This window comes from Zalophus californianus, chromosome 6, assembly GCF_009762305.2.
Source record: "Zalophus californianus isolate mZalCal1 chromosome 6, mZalCal1.pri.v2, whole genome shotgun sequence".
Lineage (NCBI taxonomy): Eukaryota > Metazoa > Chordata > Mammalia > Carnivora > Otariidae > Zalophus > Zalophus californianus.
The window spans coordinates 90,310,172-90,329,239 of NC_045600.1; the positions used below are offsets into that span (position 1 = coordinate 90,310,172).

Genomic DNA, 19,068 nt, shown 5'->3' on the forward strand with positions numbered 1-19,068 from the left:
TGAGCGTTCACTGCGTAATTCTTTCAACTTTTCTATAAGAATAGAACTGCTTTAGGGGCACCTGGGTGGCTCAGTCGTTGAGCGCCTGCCTTCGGCTCAGGTCATGATCCCAGGGTCCTGGGATCGAGCCCCACATCGGGCTCCCTGCTCAGCGGGAAGCCTGCTTCTCCCTCTCCCACTCCCCCCTGCTTGTGTTCCCTCTCTCGCTGTGTCTCTCTCTGTCAAATAAATAAATAAGATCTTTAAAAAAAAGAACAGAACTGCTTTAGAAGATAACAGAAGATGTCTAAAAAAAAAAAAAGGAAGAGGCAGATTGTAGACAGATTCAGAGTATTGAAGAAGAAAACTGATTTAGCAATTAAACCATCAGTGACCAAAAAACCATTGGTGACCACAGTACAAGTCATTTCTATCACATCAAGCAGAATTCAGATCTTAGAAATGTAGTGCTGATGTGAAAACTGGGATAGAGACAATGTTTTCTAGAAGTTTGTGGGGTAAAATGAAGATGAGAAGGAAGTAAGACATTACGAGTTGGTTGAAGGAGTCCAAATTTATTTGCAGACGGAAGAGAGATAACTGGTAGACAAAGAGAAAATAAAGACTGAGACGGGGTTGAAGGACAGAACCAGGGCAGAGGGTTGGCAGGAGGGGATGGGGTCAGGAGCTCAGGGGCAGGATTGGCTGTGGAGGCAGTAGCTAAGGATGAGCAGCAAGGAGAACAGAGCAAGACTGGAGACGGGAAGGGTGATGTTGAGCGTCCCATGTTGGCCAGCCCTGGTCTTCCCAGCGAAGGGAGACATGAAGTTATCCACATAGGCCGAGGTTCAGGGATTCAGAGTGAAAATGATCTAGTGCAGGCTCCGACAATGATTCATTCTCTGGCGCTGTACTGAGGGAGACGATACTTTCTCTAAACTAGCATTTGGAAACTCTTAAATCAAACTCTCCAGGGGCAAGGACAGAATCACATCACTAAGTTCCGGTAACAATAAAACATCACTCACCAAATAGCACAACTTCTCACACCGTATGGGGCAGTAAGCCGTTTGTTCTGTGGCTTGGACTTTGATCCGCACATCAGAAACACCTCCTGCAGGTGGCTGCTTCCCGGGGATTTCATTGTAGTACTCGTGGTCTTCTCTCTCCTCCACGGAACCATCAATGGGCACCTCCTCACTGTAAGGGAAAAAAGAATCCCCAAAAGGCTGGGTGGGAATTCAAATGCTACAGGGGAGGTAGAGGGATCACAACCATGCAAATCATCCTGAAAAACTTTGCACTCATGTTTTAAGTTTATAGCTGTTCTTAAGTGATGTCAAACATCTGGATGGAAGCAACCAGATGGTTGTTTAGCTTTCCATAGACAATTAAAGTAAGCTAAGCCAACAAAAAGTGCCAAGGGTGATGCTTTTGTGTCTCCTCCCAGTGATTAAGAAACACACACACACACACACACACATATATTTGAACTCTCTGAATGTAAGTCATTTTTGTCAGTAGGGTATAAAAATAAAGTTTTCCTGAGTATCTTCAGCATGCTTTGATTGTACCATTTTGGAAATGCTTTGTTAAAAAAAATTTAGATATTGGGCAGAGGGCCTGGCCCAGTTTATTAAACCAAGATGAAAAAAGTAAGAGCTCTGGCCAGCTCTCTTGTCTGCACAGATCTGGAGGAGTATACGGGATTCATAAAGAAATATTAGAACCATATGTGGCAAGTGGGTAGATTTATGTAAACATGCATTGTTTTAAAATTGAAACAGGACAAAAAAACAAACAACTTTACTTCCAAACTGGAATTAGTAAAAGTTTCTTATGAAAAAGAATAAATCAAGCCCTTTTGGATTGAACTGATTCCACTAACAACCCACATAGTTTTGTTGGGCTCATTACATGTCACAAAATGATAGCACTAAGATGTAAGTGTTACCCTGGGAAAAATTCAACATCAAGGCCTCCTAGTAACCCCCTCTCCTTTGCTACCCCACACCGCCTTATAAAAGGAGATTTCCAAGCCCAGTGTTTGCTGATACACAAAATAACTAATTGGGGGAGGAGTGCATTTAAAAGTGGCCAAGAGGGAGTTTTGTCTCTCCGGTGTGAATTCTGCAAGCCAGAGGCCTCACTGCACTCCACACACACTGGAGTCTGTCAGGCCTGAAGGGCTCAGCTTTCCTTACAGACTCTCTGTGCCTCAGATAGAACAACCTGATCCTTGGGTCACATCACCTTCCAGCCCTCCCACACGTTAGATGGAGCACCTCTATTTACGTTGCAAACCAGCAAACTAACAGTGATTCCTGCTATAGACATTTGATTCTTACTATTTTGCTCTTCAGTGTTGATTTTTTTTTTTTTTAGTGGTATGAAAGGGATCTGGGACTGAAACAATTCTGAGAAATGTGTTGCTGTCGGTTATTTTATGATACTACTTAATTCATAGCTCTGTATAATAGCAGAGAAATAGGGCATACCCCTTCTTACTTTGAATGTCTCCTTTAATTTGGATACAAAGCAAGAAGAAATACCTGGACAAATATAAATGGAAGAAAAATAGAAAATGCCATTACGTGTTTGTACTGAAACTGCCTATTTGTAAGAAAAGAAGTGATTCATTTCATTAGTTTGAAAATTCATTTTAAAATAAAACAAAATAAATACAGTAAGTCAAATAATTATAGAACGCTTGGCTGACCTTTCACAAGAAGTATTCAAAGAAGGATTTTTCAAATACTGTTTAAACCGGAGTTCAAAAGCCTGCCCTATGGTGCTTATGACATCTTGGGCCATTCCACTGCGGCATTCCAATATGTGACAGGCTGCAAGAGGATGTACAAAAACAAATTAAAAAAACTGTAATAAATTTTCAACAAGAAGAGGTTACATAAAGTTAAAATATTTCCAGAACATGAACTTTTAATTGAGGAAAAGGGAGCAGGTTTATAAGCTCTTTTCAGCTCTCAAGTGGCAGAAAAGAATACCTTCTATTTCATATGCATCAAAGAGAAGAAACATTCATATTTTACACTGAAATATCTCAGAACACTGACAAATTGTGGTCTCAAGACAGGTTTTTCGGGCCCACATTGTTATAAAACTAGACTGATCTTAACCAAAAATGTGACTCATGTTCGAAGTTAGCTCTAGAATTCAGTGCAGGAGATGCTTAGGGCAGCCATCTGACAGGAAGATGAGGCTCTTTGCATGGTATTTTGTCTTTGCAAAAATGTAACTTTCCAAACCTCCCCCCACGCCCCACCCCCTCTCCCCTCAAAGTGGGGGACGAGCTGCTGGTGAAGAGGGGAGCTTTATAATACCCCTTTGCCCTGTCATTGCTACTACAAAGCAGTGATGGTGTGGTAATCCCTGTCTTCAAAATCCTACTAAAGAACTATCTCCATCAAGCATCAAAAAGAAGATTTAAAAAACAAACAAACAAACAAACAAGATTTTGTGATGATGATCAGAAGATATTAAAATTGTTATTAGATACTTTCTCTGAGAAGCAGCTACTGGGAAGGGGGAGATTTGCAGAAGTAATTTAAAGAAATAAATTATGAAGGGTGAAGCTGATAGAACATAAAGAGTGCTTTATGACAGACATAAAAACAGGAGCTTATGTTCAGGGACATTAAATTCACCTCCCACCATATGGAATATCATTCTTGCTTTGGTGAGAGTATGGGGTCTTGCTTAGGGCCTTGCAGAATGGAGATTTAATTGAAATGGAAGCGTCATAAGGATGGCTTAGAAAGAGCCCTAAGAATAACTTTAATATGGAGGCAATAAGTCTCATGAGAAATAAAATTTTTAAAAAATATATTGGCTTGTATAGCCTGAAGAATGGAGGGATGAGAAAAAGCTCTGATAACAGTTAAATATATATAAGAATGTTATAAAAATTGCTAGCTATTCTCTAAGAATAGAAAGGCATAGGTGAGTGCATGAGGAATTAGAGTAGATGCCCGGGAAGCTTCATGGATCTCGGGAACAGTGAAACCAACACTGGGACACATCACTAAAAGGGACGCCTCAGGAGAGGAGAGAGAGTTGTCTTTATAGAATGATTTAACTGTGCTGACTTGGAAGCATGATTTTATGCTTGCATTGTCCTGGAAAGGATTTTGTGTCTATTTAGAGAAAAAGGCAATTCATTTACATCTGATAGAATTTGCAGAGCCTATACCAGTATGTGATAGTAGAACCTACAAGTGTTTCTTTTCTTAGCCTTATGTTAATACTCATCTCAAGGAATCTCCAGATAATTCTCATTCAGGAACTAACTTGACTTTCATTGAAAGGACTTAAATGAAGGGGCGCCTCGGTGACACAGTCGGTTGAGCATCTGACTTTTGGTTTCAGTTCAGCTCATGATCTGAATGCCATGAGATGGCACCCCATGTCAAGCCCCCAAGTCGGGCTCCACGCTGAGCTCAAGTTTGCTTGGGATTCTCTCTCCCTCTCCCCCTCCTGCTTGTGCTCTCTAAAATAAATAAATCTTTTTTTAAAAAAATGATAAAATAAAGGATTTAAATGAAATTTTTAGAAGGCATGTGTTTGTGGGGGGGGGAGGGTTTTATTAAATCAAACAATGCCAAGGTGTCAAATCTCTAGAAGAATTATCATTACCATTTCTTATAAGGTTGTCCCTTTAAAGAAGCAACTTGGATCCTAATATAGACTTAGGAGCTAATTCTAGTTTCAAAACCCAATTAAGAATGTCTATAAATGGGGGCCTCTGGGTGGCTCAGTCATTGGGCGTCTGCCTTCGGCTCAGGTCATGATCCTGGTGTCCTGGGATCGAGTCCCACATCAGGCTCCCTGCTCCGCGGGGAGCCTGCTTCTCCCTCTCGCACTCCCCCTGCTTGTGTTCACTCTCTCGCTGTGTCTCTCTTTGTCAAATAAATAAATAAAATCTTTAAAAATAAAAAAAAGAATGTCTATAAATGTATATCTTTTCTACCAAAGGAAAATGTTTGATCTATCTTTAAATTGTAATCTTAAATTGCTCTTTTTTTCCCTCTGCAGTAGCTTCACACATAACCAACACATAGAAGGTGTTTTAAAAATTGTGTTGATTGAATACATATTGATTTTCCTGAATTACATCAATAATTCTCATGTGAGAAGTTGTCTTCAATTGCATTGAAATGACACCTGCAGTGAGCCCCATAGGGAGGCAGGTTCTTCCAGCCACTGTTGCTTTGCTCTTGGAGATATCCTTACACCTACAAAGTGGCCTTGGAAAGTGCCCTCCAGTTGAGCAAAGAGAAGTTGTGTTACCTTATGATAAGAAATTCACTCACTTGAAATCTTTTGTTTTTCATCTCATAAATTTCTGGTCCAATTTGAAATAAAGTCAACGTCAGAAATATATCAAAATACAGAAAATGATTTTTTAAATTTTATTTTTTCTTAGGTTCAAGAAGAGGTCTAGAGAGGAAGGAAGATAATGAGAGAGGCAGGAAATTCAAACAAACGTACATACATCTATACACCTGAAGAAAAATGAGTGTATCTCGCTTTAAGGCGATGAGAAAACAAGAACACTTAAAAGAACTCCGTGGAAAGATTCAGATTCAAGTTCAAATTCCAATTATGCCACAATGTGTGTGACCCCAAACGAGTCGGTTTGCAGCGATATCCTCACCTGCCAAGAGAGAGCACAGGTGATCTTTGAAGTCCCTTGTTGCTTTCTAGAGAGCCTAACTTCCCTCTGTCACAGCAGCTTAAGCCTTCCGGGGGAAACAGGCATGTGGGTTCTTGTGGCATGCGGATACTCAGGAAGGAAGGAAACAACCAAACCCATCACCACTTCTCACATGCTTCCAAAATGTTTTTACTTCTCTCAACTCTTCTGATTCTGATACTTTGAGGATTTGGTCCTGTTCTTGGGCTGATGCTACCAACACGTTCTGCTTTGCTTTGGAGAACCTCATTACTGCCATATTACTCTTTTGAGAAGACTGAATAGAAAACAAACAGCAGTGCCCATCACCAGGAAAGGAATGACACTGGACAAAAAGGCTGACCCTGTGCAGATATCCTGTGCAGCCTCCCTGCCTTCAGCGAACACACACAATGCTGTTGTTGCTACTCAGGGACATGCAGCTCTATAAAAACTGTCTTGGTTCTTTTTGAGCTTGGTCATGGGCCAGAATATGGATGGGCTTTGAATCACATACAAATGTGCTCATTTCCCAGGGTTAGACCCATCTCCAAATGCTTGGATAAGCAGCCAGGTTGGCCAAGAATTGACCAATCTTTAGCTAATGGGAAGAAAGAAAGACAAGTGTATGAAAAGTCCCAAAGGCCAAAAAAAGAATGTGGCTTTCCAATGATATGATAACTTTGCATGGAGGCCTGAGATGGAATCCGATGCAAATATGGGTTCTTTTCATTCCACCTGCAGCCAGACAGACCCATAACTCTACCTTCGGGTATCAAGTACTGTATTAAGGAGGATTTTTTAAAATCTTAGCTTCATATTCTTCAATTTTTTCATTTGGTCTCCTAATTGGATATTCATGGACAAGAGACTGAGAACTATTCTTTTTTTTTTTTTTTTTTAAAACATTTTATTTATTTATTTGAGAGAGAGAATGAGATAGAGAGAGAGAGAGAGCACGAGAGGGAAGAGGGTCAGAGGGAGAAGCAGACTCCCTGCTGAGCAGGGAGCCCCATGCGGGACTCGATCCTGGGACTCCAGGATCATGACCTGAGCCGAAGGCAGTCGCTTAACCAACTGAGCCACCCAGGCACCCGAGAACTATTCTTACAGGATAACAGGCCCTTCTTTACTAGTCTATATTTATTTTTAATAGACCGGGGGGGGGGGGCGGGGAGGGATTGGTTTTGTTTATTTTTTGTTTTTTTAATAAACTCGAAATTCAAAAGTGCAGCACCTCAGGTTAACCACCAGATGGCGCTGTAACACTGAAGCAAGGAGTCCTCCACTCCTAGGAAGAAACCGAGCCAAAGAGGCGAGCTAGCAGTCAGTCCATAGTTAACTTATGTCACCAGGGCAGTCGTGCATAGATTTTATAACCATAACCATATATATAAGTAAGTAGGTTAATTTAAATTGTTTTTACAGTCTTTTAAAACAATTTTTAAACTTTCTTGAGAGACTGAGAACCAGGACCTTCCTGTACCCAGGTAAACTGGGGCCTCTTCACATACTAGATGCAGAGAAAATATTTAAACCTTCCTGGACTACTACACATTTGGAGTGAGAGGTGAAGAGAATACAGATTTCCTATTCATAGCAATTACAGGGGCAAGCCATATTAGTCACTAAGTAAATTCAAAACATTCTTAGGGTAACTTGCCTTTCCTACAGAAAAGGCCTTTTATAAAATGCAGAGTTCACTTTTATAAAAGGTCCTAGCCAAGATGGAAAAAAGTGACTAGTGCCCTGATTTGAATACATTAACGCTAAAAGTGAACGGAACAAATAAGAGGTGGTGGGAACATTCAGGATTCCTCTGACTGTGGGCCATGTTCTTCCTCATCCCCGAGGTCTGCCTTCTCCTACCTTTATCCCATCTACTGACATTGTGCTTCCCAGGCGGGCCAATGGCCTGTTAACTGCCCGACTGAAAGGCATTTTCCACCTTCACCCACCCCCCCCAGCTCCTTTTCAGTATGTGGCATTCTGAGGTGTCTCATTCTGGGATGTCTTCTCCCAGAGAAATGTGCTCTTCCTCCTTCTTAGATGATACTCATCTCCTTATTTTCTCTCCTCCCGCTGACTGCTCCTCTGGTTCTTTACTGCCTCTGACTTCTACTCCCTGAGACCCCCAGCCCTCTCCTTTCCAGGTTCCTCCTGGAGCTTGCTTACTCTTAGGGCTATGAAGTTGCAGTTTTTCCAAACCTGCACCTGAAGGCCTGGTCTCTCTCTCTCTGTCTCCCCTACCCCCCACACTCCCATCCCCCTCTCCCACCCTGAGCGTCTCCTGCCTGCTGAACATTTCCCCCAAATGAACCAAACTCACTAGGTAATTCTATAACATCTTCTTTCTGGTTTCACTACTTTCTTTATTTATTCAAGGATTTAGAACATTTCTTTTTACAAATACAATAAATACTCACTGTAGGAGTTTTAGAAAATAAAAAGGCCCACCAAGAAAAAAAATTATGTTAAGTCTCACTACCTAAAGATAACTGCTATTAATATTTTGGCATCTTTTTCTTTCCAATCTTTTTTCTAAGGATATCTACCTCCAAAAAATTACCTGGGGTCATATTATGCACATTGTTTCACAATCTGCTTTTTGACTTAATAACACTGTCGACATTTACCCCAGGTCATTATTTATTCTTCTATTACACTAGCTTTAAATTGCTGCATAGTAGTACATTCTATGGATTCATTTACATAATTTGCTATTTATGAATATTGAATTAATTCTATTTTTCTATTATATAAATAATACATGACAATGATCTTTATTGCTTAATCTTTGTCCATGCCCTAATTATTTCCTTAGAAGTTAAATTGCTGGTTCAAAAGTATTTACCTTTTCAAGTCTTTGGATGCAAACTGTCAACTTGCTCTCCAATACACTTGGATCCACAATCCTACAGGCATTGTTAAAAATAACTACTACTTTATTTTATTTTATTTATTTATTTATTTTAAAGATTTTATTTATTTATTTGAGAGAGAGAGAGAATGAGAGATAGAGAGTACGAGAGGGAGAAGGGTCAGAGGGAGAAGCAGACTCCCTGCTGAGCAGGGAGCCCGATGTGGGACTCGATCCCGGGACTCCAGGATCATGACCTGAGCCGAAGGCAGTCGCTTAACCAACTGAGCCACCCAGGCGCCCAAAAATAACTACTACTTTAAACCCCATTTTACCTTTTGTCAATATTTGAAATTTGAAGATGAAATATGGTATCTAACTATAATTTGATTGCTAACAAGGTAGCTAGTAAACTTGTAAAATTTTCTAAATGTTTCTTGGTGCCTTGTAATGTTCTTTTGTAAAGGTGTGCTCAGAACCTGGGAGTTGATTCACTTGCTTATTAGCTGGCTGAGCTTAAGAAAACAATCTCACTTTTCTCAATGCCAGTGTTTGCTTTTACAATAAAGGAATAAATTAATACCGATCTCAGAGAGTTGATGTAAGGATGAAATGCCTGCCATGTGGTGAGCATGCAATAAATGGTAGGTTTCCCCCACTGTTTCTCTAGAGGATTGTCTTTTTTCCCATTTGTAATAATCCCTGTTTTCTTAATGGCAACACTAATCCATATCACACAGGGTAATAATAATAATAGCTACCATTTATTATATACTTACTACGAGCCACTTATTGAGATATTTGCATTGTATATAATATCTCATTAAGTCCTCAGGAATATCTGATTTCTATTTCTTCAACAACCTTCATATCTAAAGTGTTGCCAAGTTCCATTAGTTCACAGATGTGTCCAAGCGGTTCCTTTCTCCCCCAGTGTAATGTAAACAGTACCACTCCTGCCTGGGGCTAATGGGATGTCCTCCAAATTGGACTCTACGATTCCAGACTATTTTCTGCCCTCCCGCTTCACTTTCACAGATACAAATACCGGAAAAGTTATCATTTTGCAATTTCAGTAAAATGGCAGAAGCCAGAATAATTGCTATAAAGCTCAAAATCTTCAATGGCTCCCCGTGACCTTTTGGCCAGCATTCAAAGCCCTCTACACTCTGTTTCTGGCCTCGCTTTTCAGCCATGACTCCCCTACTTCTATTCCTTCCTTTCTCTGTGACCCCACCTTTACACACACACTCACACACCCACACCCATAGCCCTGAGCTCTCATCAGAGGGCTCTTTCATCTGGCCCTGGATTCATTTCTCCCACAAGTCCTGACTGAGCCCCTGCTGTGTCCCACACTCTATTGTCCAGGCCCCCCTCCTTCTCCATGCACCTCCAACACACCATGTTTCTCTCTCCGACGAAATGAGGGGTCCAAGCTGGCCAGGAATTGTTTTTCCGTCACAATGATTAGCTCAGCCCCTTTTATATTAGTATGTAATTCATAATTATGTGTGGACTTGAAAGCCGTGTTGGCACCTCTGGGCACAAATTAAAGTCCAGGGGCTCTGGTGAGGAGAAGGGATTTGACTCTGGAGGGGTGTGCAAGCAGGGGCTATGCTGACAAGGGAGCGGCTTCTCACAGAAGTTTCTATGACCAAGATAAATAAGAAAGGGAAGGAGGAGACTGGAAAAGGAGCAATAAGGAGGAGGAGATGCCAACTTTTTAATCCAAAAAACAATTACCCTGTTTCTTTTTTTTAAGATGTATTTATTTTAGAGAGAGTGCACAGGAGGAGGGACAGAAGCAGAGAGAGAGGGAGAAACCTCAAGCTGACTCTCCACTGAGCGCAGAGTCGACCAAGGGGCTTGATCTCATGCCCCTGAGATCATGACCTGAGCCTAAACCAAGAGTCGCACCCAGAAAATTACCCTATGCTTCTAAATCATCTATCTTCTAGGTAGACCCATTCCCCTAGAGAAGCAAGTAAGCAACCAGTCAGTCCTTGAACGCCTCACCACCATTCATGGAAGAGCAATGACAGGCCTGAGCTATTCAGTGACTGATGGCAAAGTTACTCAACATCTAGACTTCCCGATCTATTTGTTCTTCCTTTCACCCTGTCCTTTGAGGTTAAGAGAAAAGGCTTTTTGTTCAGAGCCCTTCCCTAAAAGAGCATGCAGTGATTCTTTCGGGAAACTCAGGCTTAATTAAAAGAGGCTGCTCTTTTCTGGTATCTTCTGTTGTGTTCCATTCCTACACCCCCATTCCCCTTCACTAGTTTCTGTCTCTCCTACTCATCTTTGATGGTTATCCATTCTTCATTATATGGTTTACAGTGGGTCAGTTTCAATGGAGTATTGCTTAATTCTTGTCACCTGTTTCTGCTTTTCCATCTCATCGAGCCATGTTCTTTTGGCAAGCATTTGCTAAGCATCTACTACGTGCCAGGTCCTGTATTAGCAGCTGGTCCTCATCATTTCCTTTTTGACTATCATAATAGCTTCCAAACAGATCTCCCTGCCTTAAGTGTCTCTCTGAATCCATCCTATTCCCAAATAAATCTTCCTGAAGCTCTGCTTTGTAAACAGCATTTTCCACCCAGTTACTTGAAGATTCAGTCCCTACTTATTGGCACTATCCTATCTGCCCTCTAGATGTCTTTTAGACATTTTTTCCTCCATACCCAATCTGCATTCTAGCAAATATGTTCTATTTATTTACCCCCAGCATGCCATGTACACTTTCCCCTCTTTGTTTTATAACTCTTTGAATTTCCAAATTCTACTTCACGTGTACTTAATAAATGTGTTGGAGCAAACCCTATCCTTGGGGTGGCACAAGATGCTGACCTAATAGGTTCAAGTTGAGGAGAAGAAGCAACCTAAGGCTCATCCTTAAGAGGAGTTGAATGTCCCAGAATCAGGGATGAGAAGCAACATTAACCATGTCTGTCTAAAGAGGTCCAATGACTTAAGAAATTTCAGGCCCTTATCCCAAAGTTTCACCAGGAGATGAGTTTACTTAGGCAAACTTGCTAAATCCTGGGATGAGAAATCCAATCAACTTAGCTCTTCCATTCACTTAACAAATATAGTTATTTTTGTTGCAACACCTATGTGTCTGGCTTTTTGATGAGTGCTTTGGAAACAGCAGCGAATACAGTAGATAGGTTCCTGCCCTCATGGAGCTTTCAGTAGGAAGGACAGACATGAAACACATCAACAAATGAGTAAATAAAATAACAAAAATGTGGGCTAAGTGTTAATAAGAAGAGAAATAAAGTATTATGATGCAGCAGGGTGGGTTATGCTACTGTAGATAGGAAGTGCCATCAAAGAAGATCTCTCTGAAGAAGAGACATAAGCTGAGATCCAAAAATGAGAAGAAGCCGAACACTCAAAGTGACATGCCAGACTCTTTGAATAACAAATGCACAGGCTCAACACACATACACTCATGAGCATGTGTGTGCACGCGCGCACACACACACACACACACACACTTGCTGAGACCAATAATCTCACTGGCTTGGGTCTTCTGTGTAATTCATTCATTCATTCACTGGGGGTGTGGCAGCCAGTCCCTTCTGTTATAACCAAAACAGCTTCTCTTTTGATTATACAAATAGATAATAAGCCTTTGGGTATAAGGATCCCTCAAATGACTGGGACTTAAATCCCAACTACATATTTTTTTCTACTTTGTTCTGCTAGCAGGGCTATTTATTTCCAACTCAAATTCACATAATATTTCTAGAACCCAATATAGCACTCTAGTGATCCTCATCACTCTGTATATTGAAAAGAACTGCTTGTTACTTTTTAAAGGTGCTATATACCAGCGCTTAAGAAAATCTAGAAGTTGCTTTCCATACCTCGTTGATTAACTGGATCTTTAGCTACATAGGCGACATAGTCTGTAGTGTCCTATAAAAAAGGGAAAATGATTGCATTTAAAATGAATGGATTATACTGTTGAAAGATAAGAGTACATTTAGGACATGATACTGAGGTAAGGACTTACATATAAATGTTTCTACTTAAAGAGAAAAGAAAAGCATCCTAGGAGGGAATATATATACACACTGTGTAGTTCAGCCACTGTGGAGTCCACATCCTCTGCCCCTTGGAGAGAGAAGTTGAAAATTAAAAATTTAGAGGCAGATTTCGTGATACTTATTTACTGAGCATAAAAAAGAATCTATATAGGGAATATGTTAGGACACACATTCTTAAAAAATGGTTAGGGACTGTGACTGTCTCCTGTGTTGAAAGGTGAAATACCAGGGGTTATGCCACCACAAAGGAGTCATAAACTAGGAGGTGGTGCCATGATTTCCCAGTTGTCCAAAGAGACACCATCTATGTCAGAAAATAAGTCAATTACAGAGACACATTGGGCTTTGTGGTTGTTAGCTTGCTTGTGTGCAGAGCGAGTTAACTTAAGAAATAACAAAGCAAAAATACAAAGCATTTATTTGATCAATATCTAGAAAGGAAAAATCATTTTTGAAAAAGAGAACCCATGAAAAATCTAAGGAGTTCAAAAAGATGTGTGGCTGACTTTGTAAAAACAAACAAAAAGCCACTTGGTAATTCTGACTTTTACTGAAACAGTAAACTGATGAGTGATAAGATTTTAATAATTAAAGATGCTTTTTGTTATCTCAGTTCTCAGGGAAAAAAAACATATACACAATGCCATTTGCAGATTAGAAGTATGACTCTCCAGAGGGAAGATGCAATCAACTGGCAGGAAATAAAAGCCTGTGTATAATACCCACAAGGACAATCACTTAATAACCCACAGTGAAACACGCAGGAAGCAGATCTCAGGGTCAGCATAACTTGTCTTCAGTTATTTTAAAAAATAACAAACATCTAAATAAACTTATCTCATGCTAACAGATAAAAGGTTTGAAATATCTTGTAAATAAATAAGGTCATATCTATGAGCTTTATTTTATATGAACTTAGAAGCAAAGCCACAAGTGCTGGGGCTTGGCTGCTATTTATAAAGTCGAAGAGATGGGAGGACGCCAGCAACACTGTCTGGTGCATTAGATGGTGGGAAAGAGGTTGTGGGACCTCATCCTCCAAACAGTCTCCAGTGGTCTTAGAGTTCTAAAATTCTATAACTGCAAATTTCTGGGAGAATGTAAAGAATGTTAAAGGCAAGACACAAATGATGGAAAAAACATAAGAACATATATTTGTGACATACTTGGAATGCATTTTTGAAAAGGAGAAAGTATACAGAGATACAGAAGCATTACCAAGAACTGTCTTCAGGGCTGACAGGAGGAAGACAAGTAAATGTCTTTGAGAAGAGAGTAAAGGTAAGGGTGAGCAAAGGTCAAGAGGTAAGGAAGAACAGCCAGTATTTCTCAAACTTGGGAGGAAATCTGGTTGAAAGGTACTACATTGGGCCATGGAGACTTTTAGCATCTTGCACCCAGGTAGCTGTGAAGCTCTAAATGATCTCAGGGAGTGTCCTAAACAAAGCTATGGCCATTGCCATGTGCTAGTAACAGGGATGATAGCTATCTCCCATCACGCGCAGCTTAGGTACAAATTTCCCCACAGCACTACAAATTCTTTACCATTTGTTTTTGGTAAGGTCAGTGCTTTGGTGGGTTGAAAGCGTTAAAAAACTAAAGGCATGTGAAGATGATCTAAAAAGAACCAGGATTCCGGAGAACTGTGATAGACATCATGCGGGCTTGCCTAGGGTAAACAATGATTTGCATACCAATGCTAAAATGACAGCAACCCTTGAAAGTTGAAAGGGAAATTTAGGGCAAACACCTATAATTATTTTTAACACTTAGCTTATAGAACTCATTACATAACTTAAGGAAAATATTTGAGTTCCTTTATGGATGACTGAGCTATAAGGTTAGGAAGAGAAGAGACAACGCTGGCCTTTTCAGGCTGGATTCAGTCAACCCTCTCTGCTTTGTTATCATGGTCGAGGCCAAATTATGAAGCTGGCTGGATGGGAGTTCAGGTTCAGTACTGGGCCCACGCTGCCACTGCTCCCGTTTCTAATGAATCCACAATTGGCCATCTGTGGAATCTCTTGGGGAAGAGCTAGAGCTCTTAAAATTTGGTTTACATATTAATTGAATGGTAGGACCATGGAACTAATCTATTCATTTGAAAATAACTATACCCAAAATTGAAAGATGAGAAAATAGAGAAGCCTAAAGGGAAAATTAAATGTCCATTAATAAAAGAAAAAAAAAACCAATGATTTGAAGTCCTATAAATAGGACTTTTCTTCCATATGCTTCAAATAAGTTCTGAAGACAGGATATTTAAGTTTGACATGCTTGAACATTTTGAGTCACCGGAAGCCAATGTGGAGACAAGTAATTACTGAAATTTTTAAAGAATAGGGTAATTTAAATAGCATTTAACTATATATTTCACACATGAAAAAATTACATCAACAACCAAGTGAAGAAAGTCGCTTACTTTAGATGCCGGTAAGGGAAGCAATGATTACAACAGAGTAACTTCAGAACTTCATTTCCTTTTAGGATAGACAATAATTTTTCCTTTTAAATATTTAGCATAGAGGTCAAAACTTTGCAGTGACATCACCTGCCAGATTTAGTTTTTACTACTGTTCCATACCTCTCTTAGATTTCTGAATTATATGTCTTATCATTTATGACCCTCCATTTGATTCCTCAATTGGAAGTAAGAAACTAAATGTGGTGGATAGAAAAAAAAAACCAACAACTATTATACTGGATTTTATTCCCTCATTTCTGAAGGATACAATCTTTAATATTAAATGCTCAGCAGAAAAGAAGGTAATACATTGTCAGGAAGAACAAGGTCTCCATTTGCTCCCCATATGTTTTCTTGACCTTACTGATGTTCGATCCTTACGAAAATCAAACTCAGTCCTCTTCTAGCTTGTATATGTTTGCAGGGAGAAGAAAAATGTCCCAATATCATGGAAGAGCAAAATCCTCCTTCTACCCCCTCAGTTTAAACAGATCTGTTTCTTGGTCAGTCCCAGGTTTCCTAACTTCAATGTCTCCCTCCTTCCTTTGGCTCTGGTTCAGAAATATGGAGTAGGGAGTCAGGGAATGACCCTCCACTCTGTAAAGTATGCTTGGAGAGCGAGCACTTGCTCAGTCACCCACAGTTCATGGGGAACGAAGTGCAGTTCTCTCCTGCTAGCTAAGCTTTCCCCCTCCACGAGCTTCTGCAAACCTGGTTGCTCATTTTAGATGACACTTGGTGGCCTTGGTTGACAGCCGGAATGGCAACTAGGCTTCCCCTCATATGTCAAATCCATTGCTTAAAAGGATCTGCCTGGAACTCTGTGTTGTTAAGAATGCTGAGGGGCGACTGGCAACACATGTATGACATATTTGTTTTTCATGACTTAGATGTTACTTACAAGAAGAATCTCAGATGATAACTCCATGACTCACAACATAATGGAATATTATTAGCTCATCCACTAATCCAAATATTTTAAAAAATCAGTAACAGAAAATATTTTGTCAAAGCCAAATCTTTGTACATAGCTACTCACAAATTGTAATAAAACACTGGAAAAGTTATGTAGGGTTTTTACATGGTTTACACTTCCAAATATTTTAAAAATCAGTAACAGAAAATATTTTGTCAAAGCCAAATCTTTGATTATACATAGCTACTCACAAATTGTAATAAAACACTGGAAAAGTTATGTAGGGTTTTACATGGTTTACACTTCCATGCTTTACATGGAAGTTCTTTTAACTCTTATAAAAAGAGCTTTCATGAGTCCATACTTACAGGATCCCCTCCAGAGGCAAATGAAATAGACTGCATATGATGATTTGCAATAATCTGTAAAACATAAACAGATTAAACATGGATGATGCTACAAGTTAATTATGTCTAGTTACATACAATCTAACAGTAACAGATACACGTTGTATGTTTGTTTGTTTGTTTGTTTGTCTGCTCAGCATCCCTTTGGAAACTACTCCATCCCCATTCTGTAATAATCTCATGAGGTTCAAGTAGGTTTGACATGCCCGTATCACTGCCCCTCTCCTTATGGCTGGACATGGGATCCAGGCCTAGCCCATCAGAATGGGCTTTACCCTCTGGATAAAGCAAAGCCAATCAATACCATAGAGAGGAACTGAAATGGATAATAGGAAAGAATGCACCTCTCTCTGCCATTAAGGGCCTTAGTTTAAGTCCAAAGCTTCTGGGAGCCATCTTTTGCTGCCATGTGGGAAAAGCCTGATGGAAGAATGAAGCTTTCCCTCTGGACAATATCAGAGCTGAGAGTTAAAAAAAAAAAAAAAATCTGGTGGTAATATTTAGTCCATCACTTCAACCAATACAATTCCCCCTTTATCTTTTTATGTATTTTTCTATTTTATTTATTTATTTTTATATAAGTTAGTTTGAATTGGGTTTCAGTCATTTACCACCAAAAGCATACTAAGGCCCTAACATTAAGATTTTCAATATGAAGTAGACTATCCAAGTGAACTGCATTAGTTAGCCAAGAAGACAATCTCTTTCACTTGAGAGTTTAGGCTTGCTTGTTTGGAAACCACAGTGTAATGACCAATTTACAGAGAGGTATTTGTCATACTGCTTTGAAGGTTCACTGAAATACCAACTGTGCATCAATTGGCTAATCTCATCTTCAGAATTGTTTAACCTAATCTATACACGATTCTGCTTACATAAGATGGTCAAGCAATTCTACTCTTAGCTGTATTCCAATGGATCGTGTAAATACTGCACCAAAGATCTTCTCAAGAAAGAAAATTACTGCCCTGTTTGTAATAGCCCCAAACTGGAAACAATCCCAATGATGATCACTGTGATATTCAAACAATGGACTACTATGTAGCAAAGAACATATTTCTTGGGCAAAAGAAGCTAGACACAAAGTATATACACTGCATGGTTTAATTTCTATAAAGTTCAGAAACAGGCAAAAATATTTTATTCTGTTTCAAATCAGGATGATGGTGATAGTGGGGCAAAGCAAGAGAAAGCAAATGGTTTTCTGGGATCCTGCAAATGGTGTTTCTCCATCTGGGTAGTGGTTACACAAATACGTCCATTTTGTAATAACCAAGCTGCACACTTACAACTTGTGCACTTTTCTATATTTGTGTTTTCTATAGTTGTATTTCAGTTAAAAGTGATTACTAAAAACAAATCAATATACAAAGATCAACTGTCATTCCTACATACCAGCAATAGCTAATCAGATATTGTATTGCGGTGAGGGGTATATTTTACAAGAGTACCTAAGTATAAAACTAGTATGAATCATGTAAGGCTTTTTAGAAAACTTTATCGAAGAGTAAAAATAAGACACAAATAAGTAGAAAGATATATATCACTTCTATGGATGAGAAGACAATATTGTAAAGATGTCGATTCTCCCCCAAATTAATCTGTAAATTCCACGCAACTCCAAACATTCCACCTATGTCATTCGGGTAACATTTCAAGCTACTTCTAAAATTCACATGGAAGAACAAATGTGCAAAGAGCTAAGGCAATTTTTTAAAGAACAAAGAGAGAAGATTTTCCTTATCAGCAAGGCATACTATAAAACTGCAGAAATTCATTTGAATACAAAGTCTAAAAACAAACTTACACATTCATTGTCTTTTAATCTATGACAAATGTGGCACCAAACAGCCAACAAAAGGACAGTGATTAAATGAGTGGAGTTGGCTGAATTAGCTGGATACCTGTAAAAAATATATAAACAAATCCTGTCCTCATAGTATTTATATAAATGTTTTATCCATAAAAGATCTATTCAAATATTAGGAGACAAATAAAAAATTATGCTTGTGATCTGTGAAATAGGAAAATCCATCTTAATAGAAAGAAAAAGACATAGAAAAAAACCCCTTCAATTTGATTACATGAAAACTCATTTTAAAACTTTTGTATAAAAAAAAGACCCCTGAAATGGGACAAATAACAACAGGCAGGAAGCATATATTGGCAACATGTAAAACAAAGTACTCATATAGTTTATAAGAAATTCCTACAAATCAATAACAAAAAGAAATAAACCAAAAATAAGACCAGTTAATTTTCTTAAGTAACACAAATTTCAATAAACATATTTTTTTTTAAAGATTTCATTTATTTATTTGAGAGAGAGAGAATGAGAGATAGCACGAGAGGGAAAAGGGTCAGAGGGAGAAGCAGACTCCCTGCTGAGCAGGGAGCCCGATGCGGGACTCAATTCCGGGACTCCAGGATCATGACCTGAGCCGAAGGCAGTCGCTTAACCAACTGAGCCACCCAGGCGCCCTCAATAAACATATTGAAAAATACTCAATCTCTAAGAAATCAAGGCTATGGAAAATAAAACAAGTTATCATTAAATTGATAAAATTGCTCAACAAAACCATGTGTGGCAAGGATATTCTCAAACACCGGGGAGGAGAGCAATCTTGGAGAGCAGTTTGATACTATGTGTTAAAACTAAAGTATGCAGGGGCTCCTGGATGGCTCAGTC

At 39.3% G+C, this 19,068-nt stretch overlaps 1 protein-coding gene across 3 annotated transcripts in view; it reads right to left on the reverse strand.

The window, feature by feature from the left end:
* SHC4 (SHC adaptor protein 4) overlaps positions 1 to 19,068 on the reverse strand; it is a 129,702-nt gene that overhangs the window by 32,297 nt on the left and 78,337 nt on the right. For 2 of the 3 annotated variants that reach the window (XM_027570729.2, XM_027570727.2), the window contains exons 5-9: positions 16,341 to 16,394; positions 12,621 to 12,659; positions 12,410 to 12,461; positions 2,699 to 2,822; positions 1,008 to 1,179 (exon numbers count right to left, since the gene is read on the reverse strand). In XM_027570729.2, coding sequence (XP_027426530.1) covers positions 1,008 to 1,179; positions 2,699 to 2,822; positions 12,410 to 12,461; positions 12,621 to 12,659; positions 16,341 to 16,394 — 441 coding nt within the window. The remainder of the gene's footprint in view (positions 1 to 1,007; positions 1,180 to 2,698; positions 2,823 to 12,409; positions 12,462 to 12,620; positions 12,660 to 16,340; positions 16,395 to 19,068) is intronic. The other variant, XM_027570728.1, reaches the window with a different exon arrangement.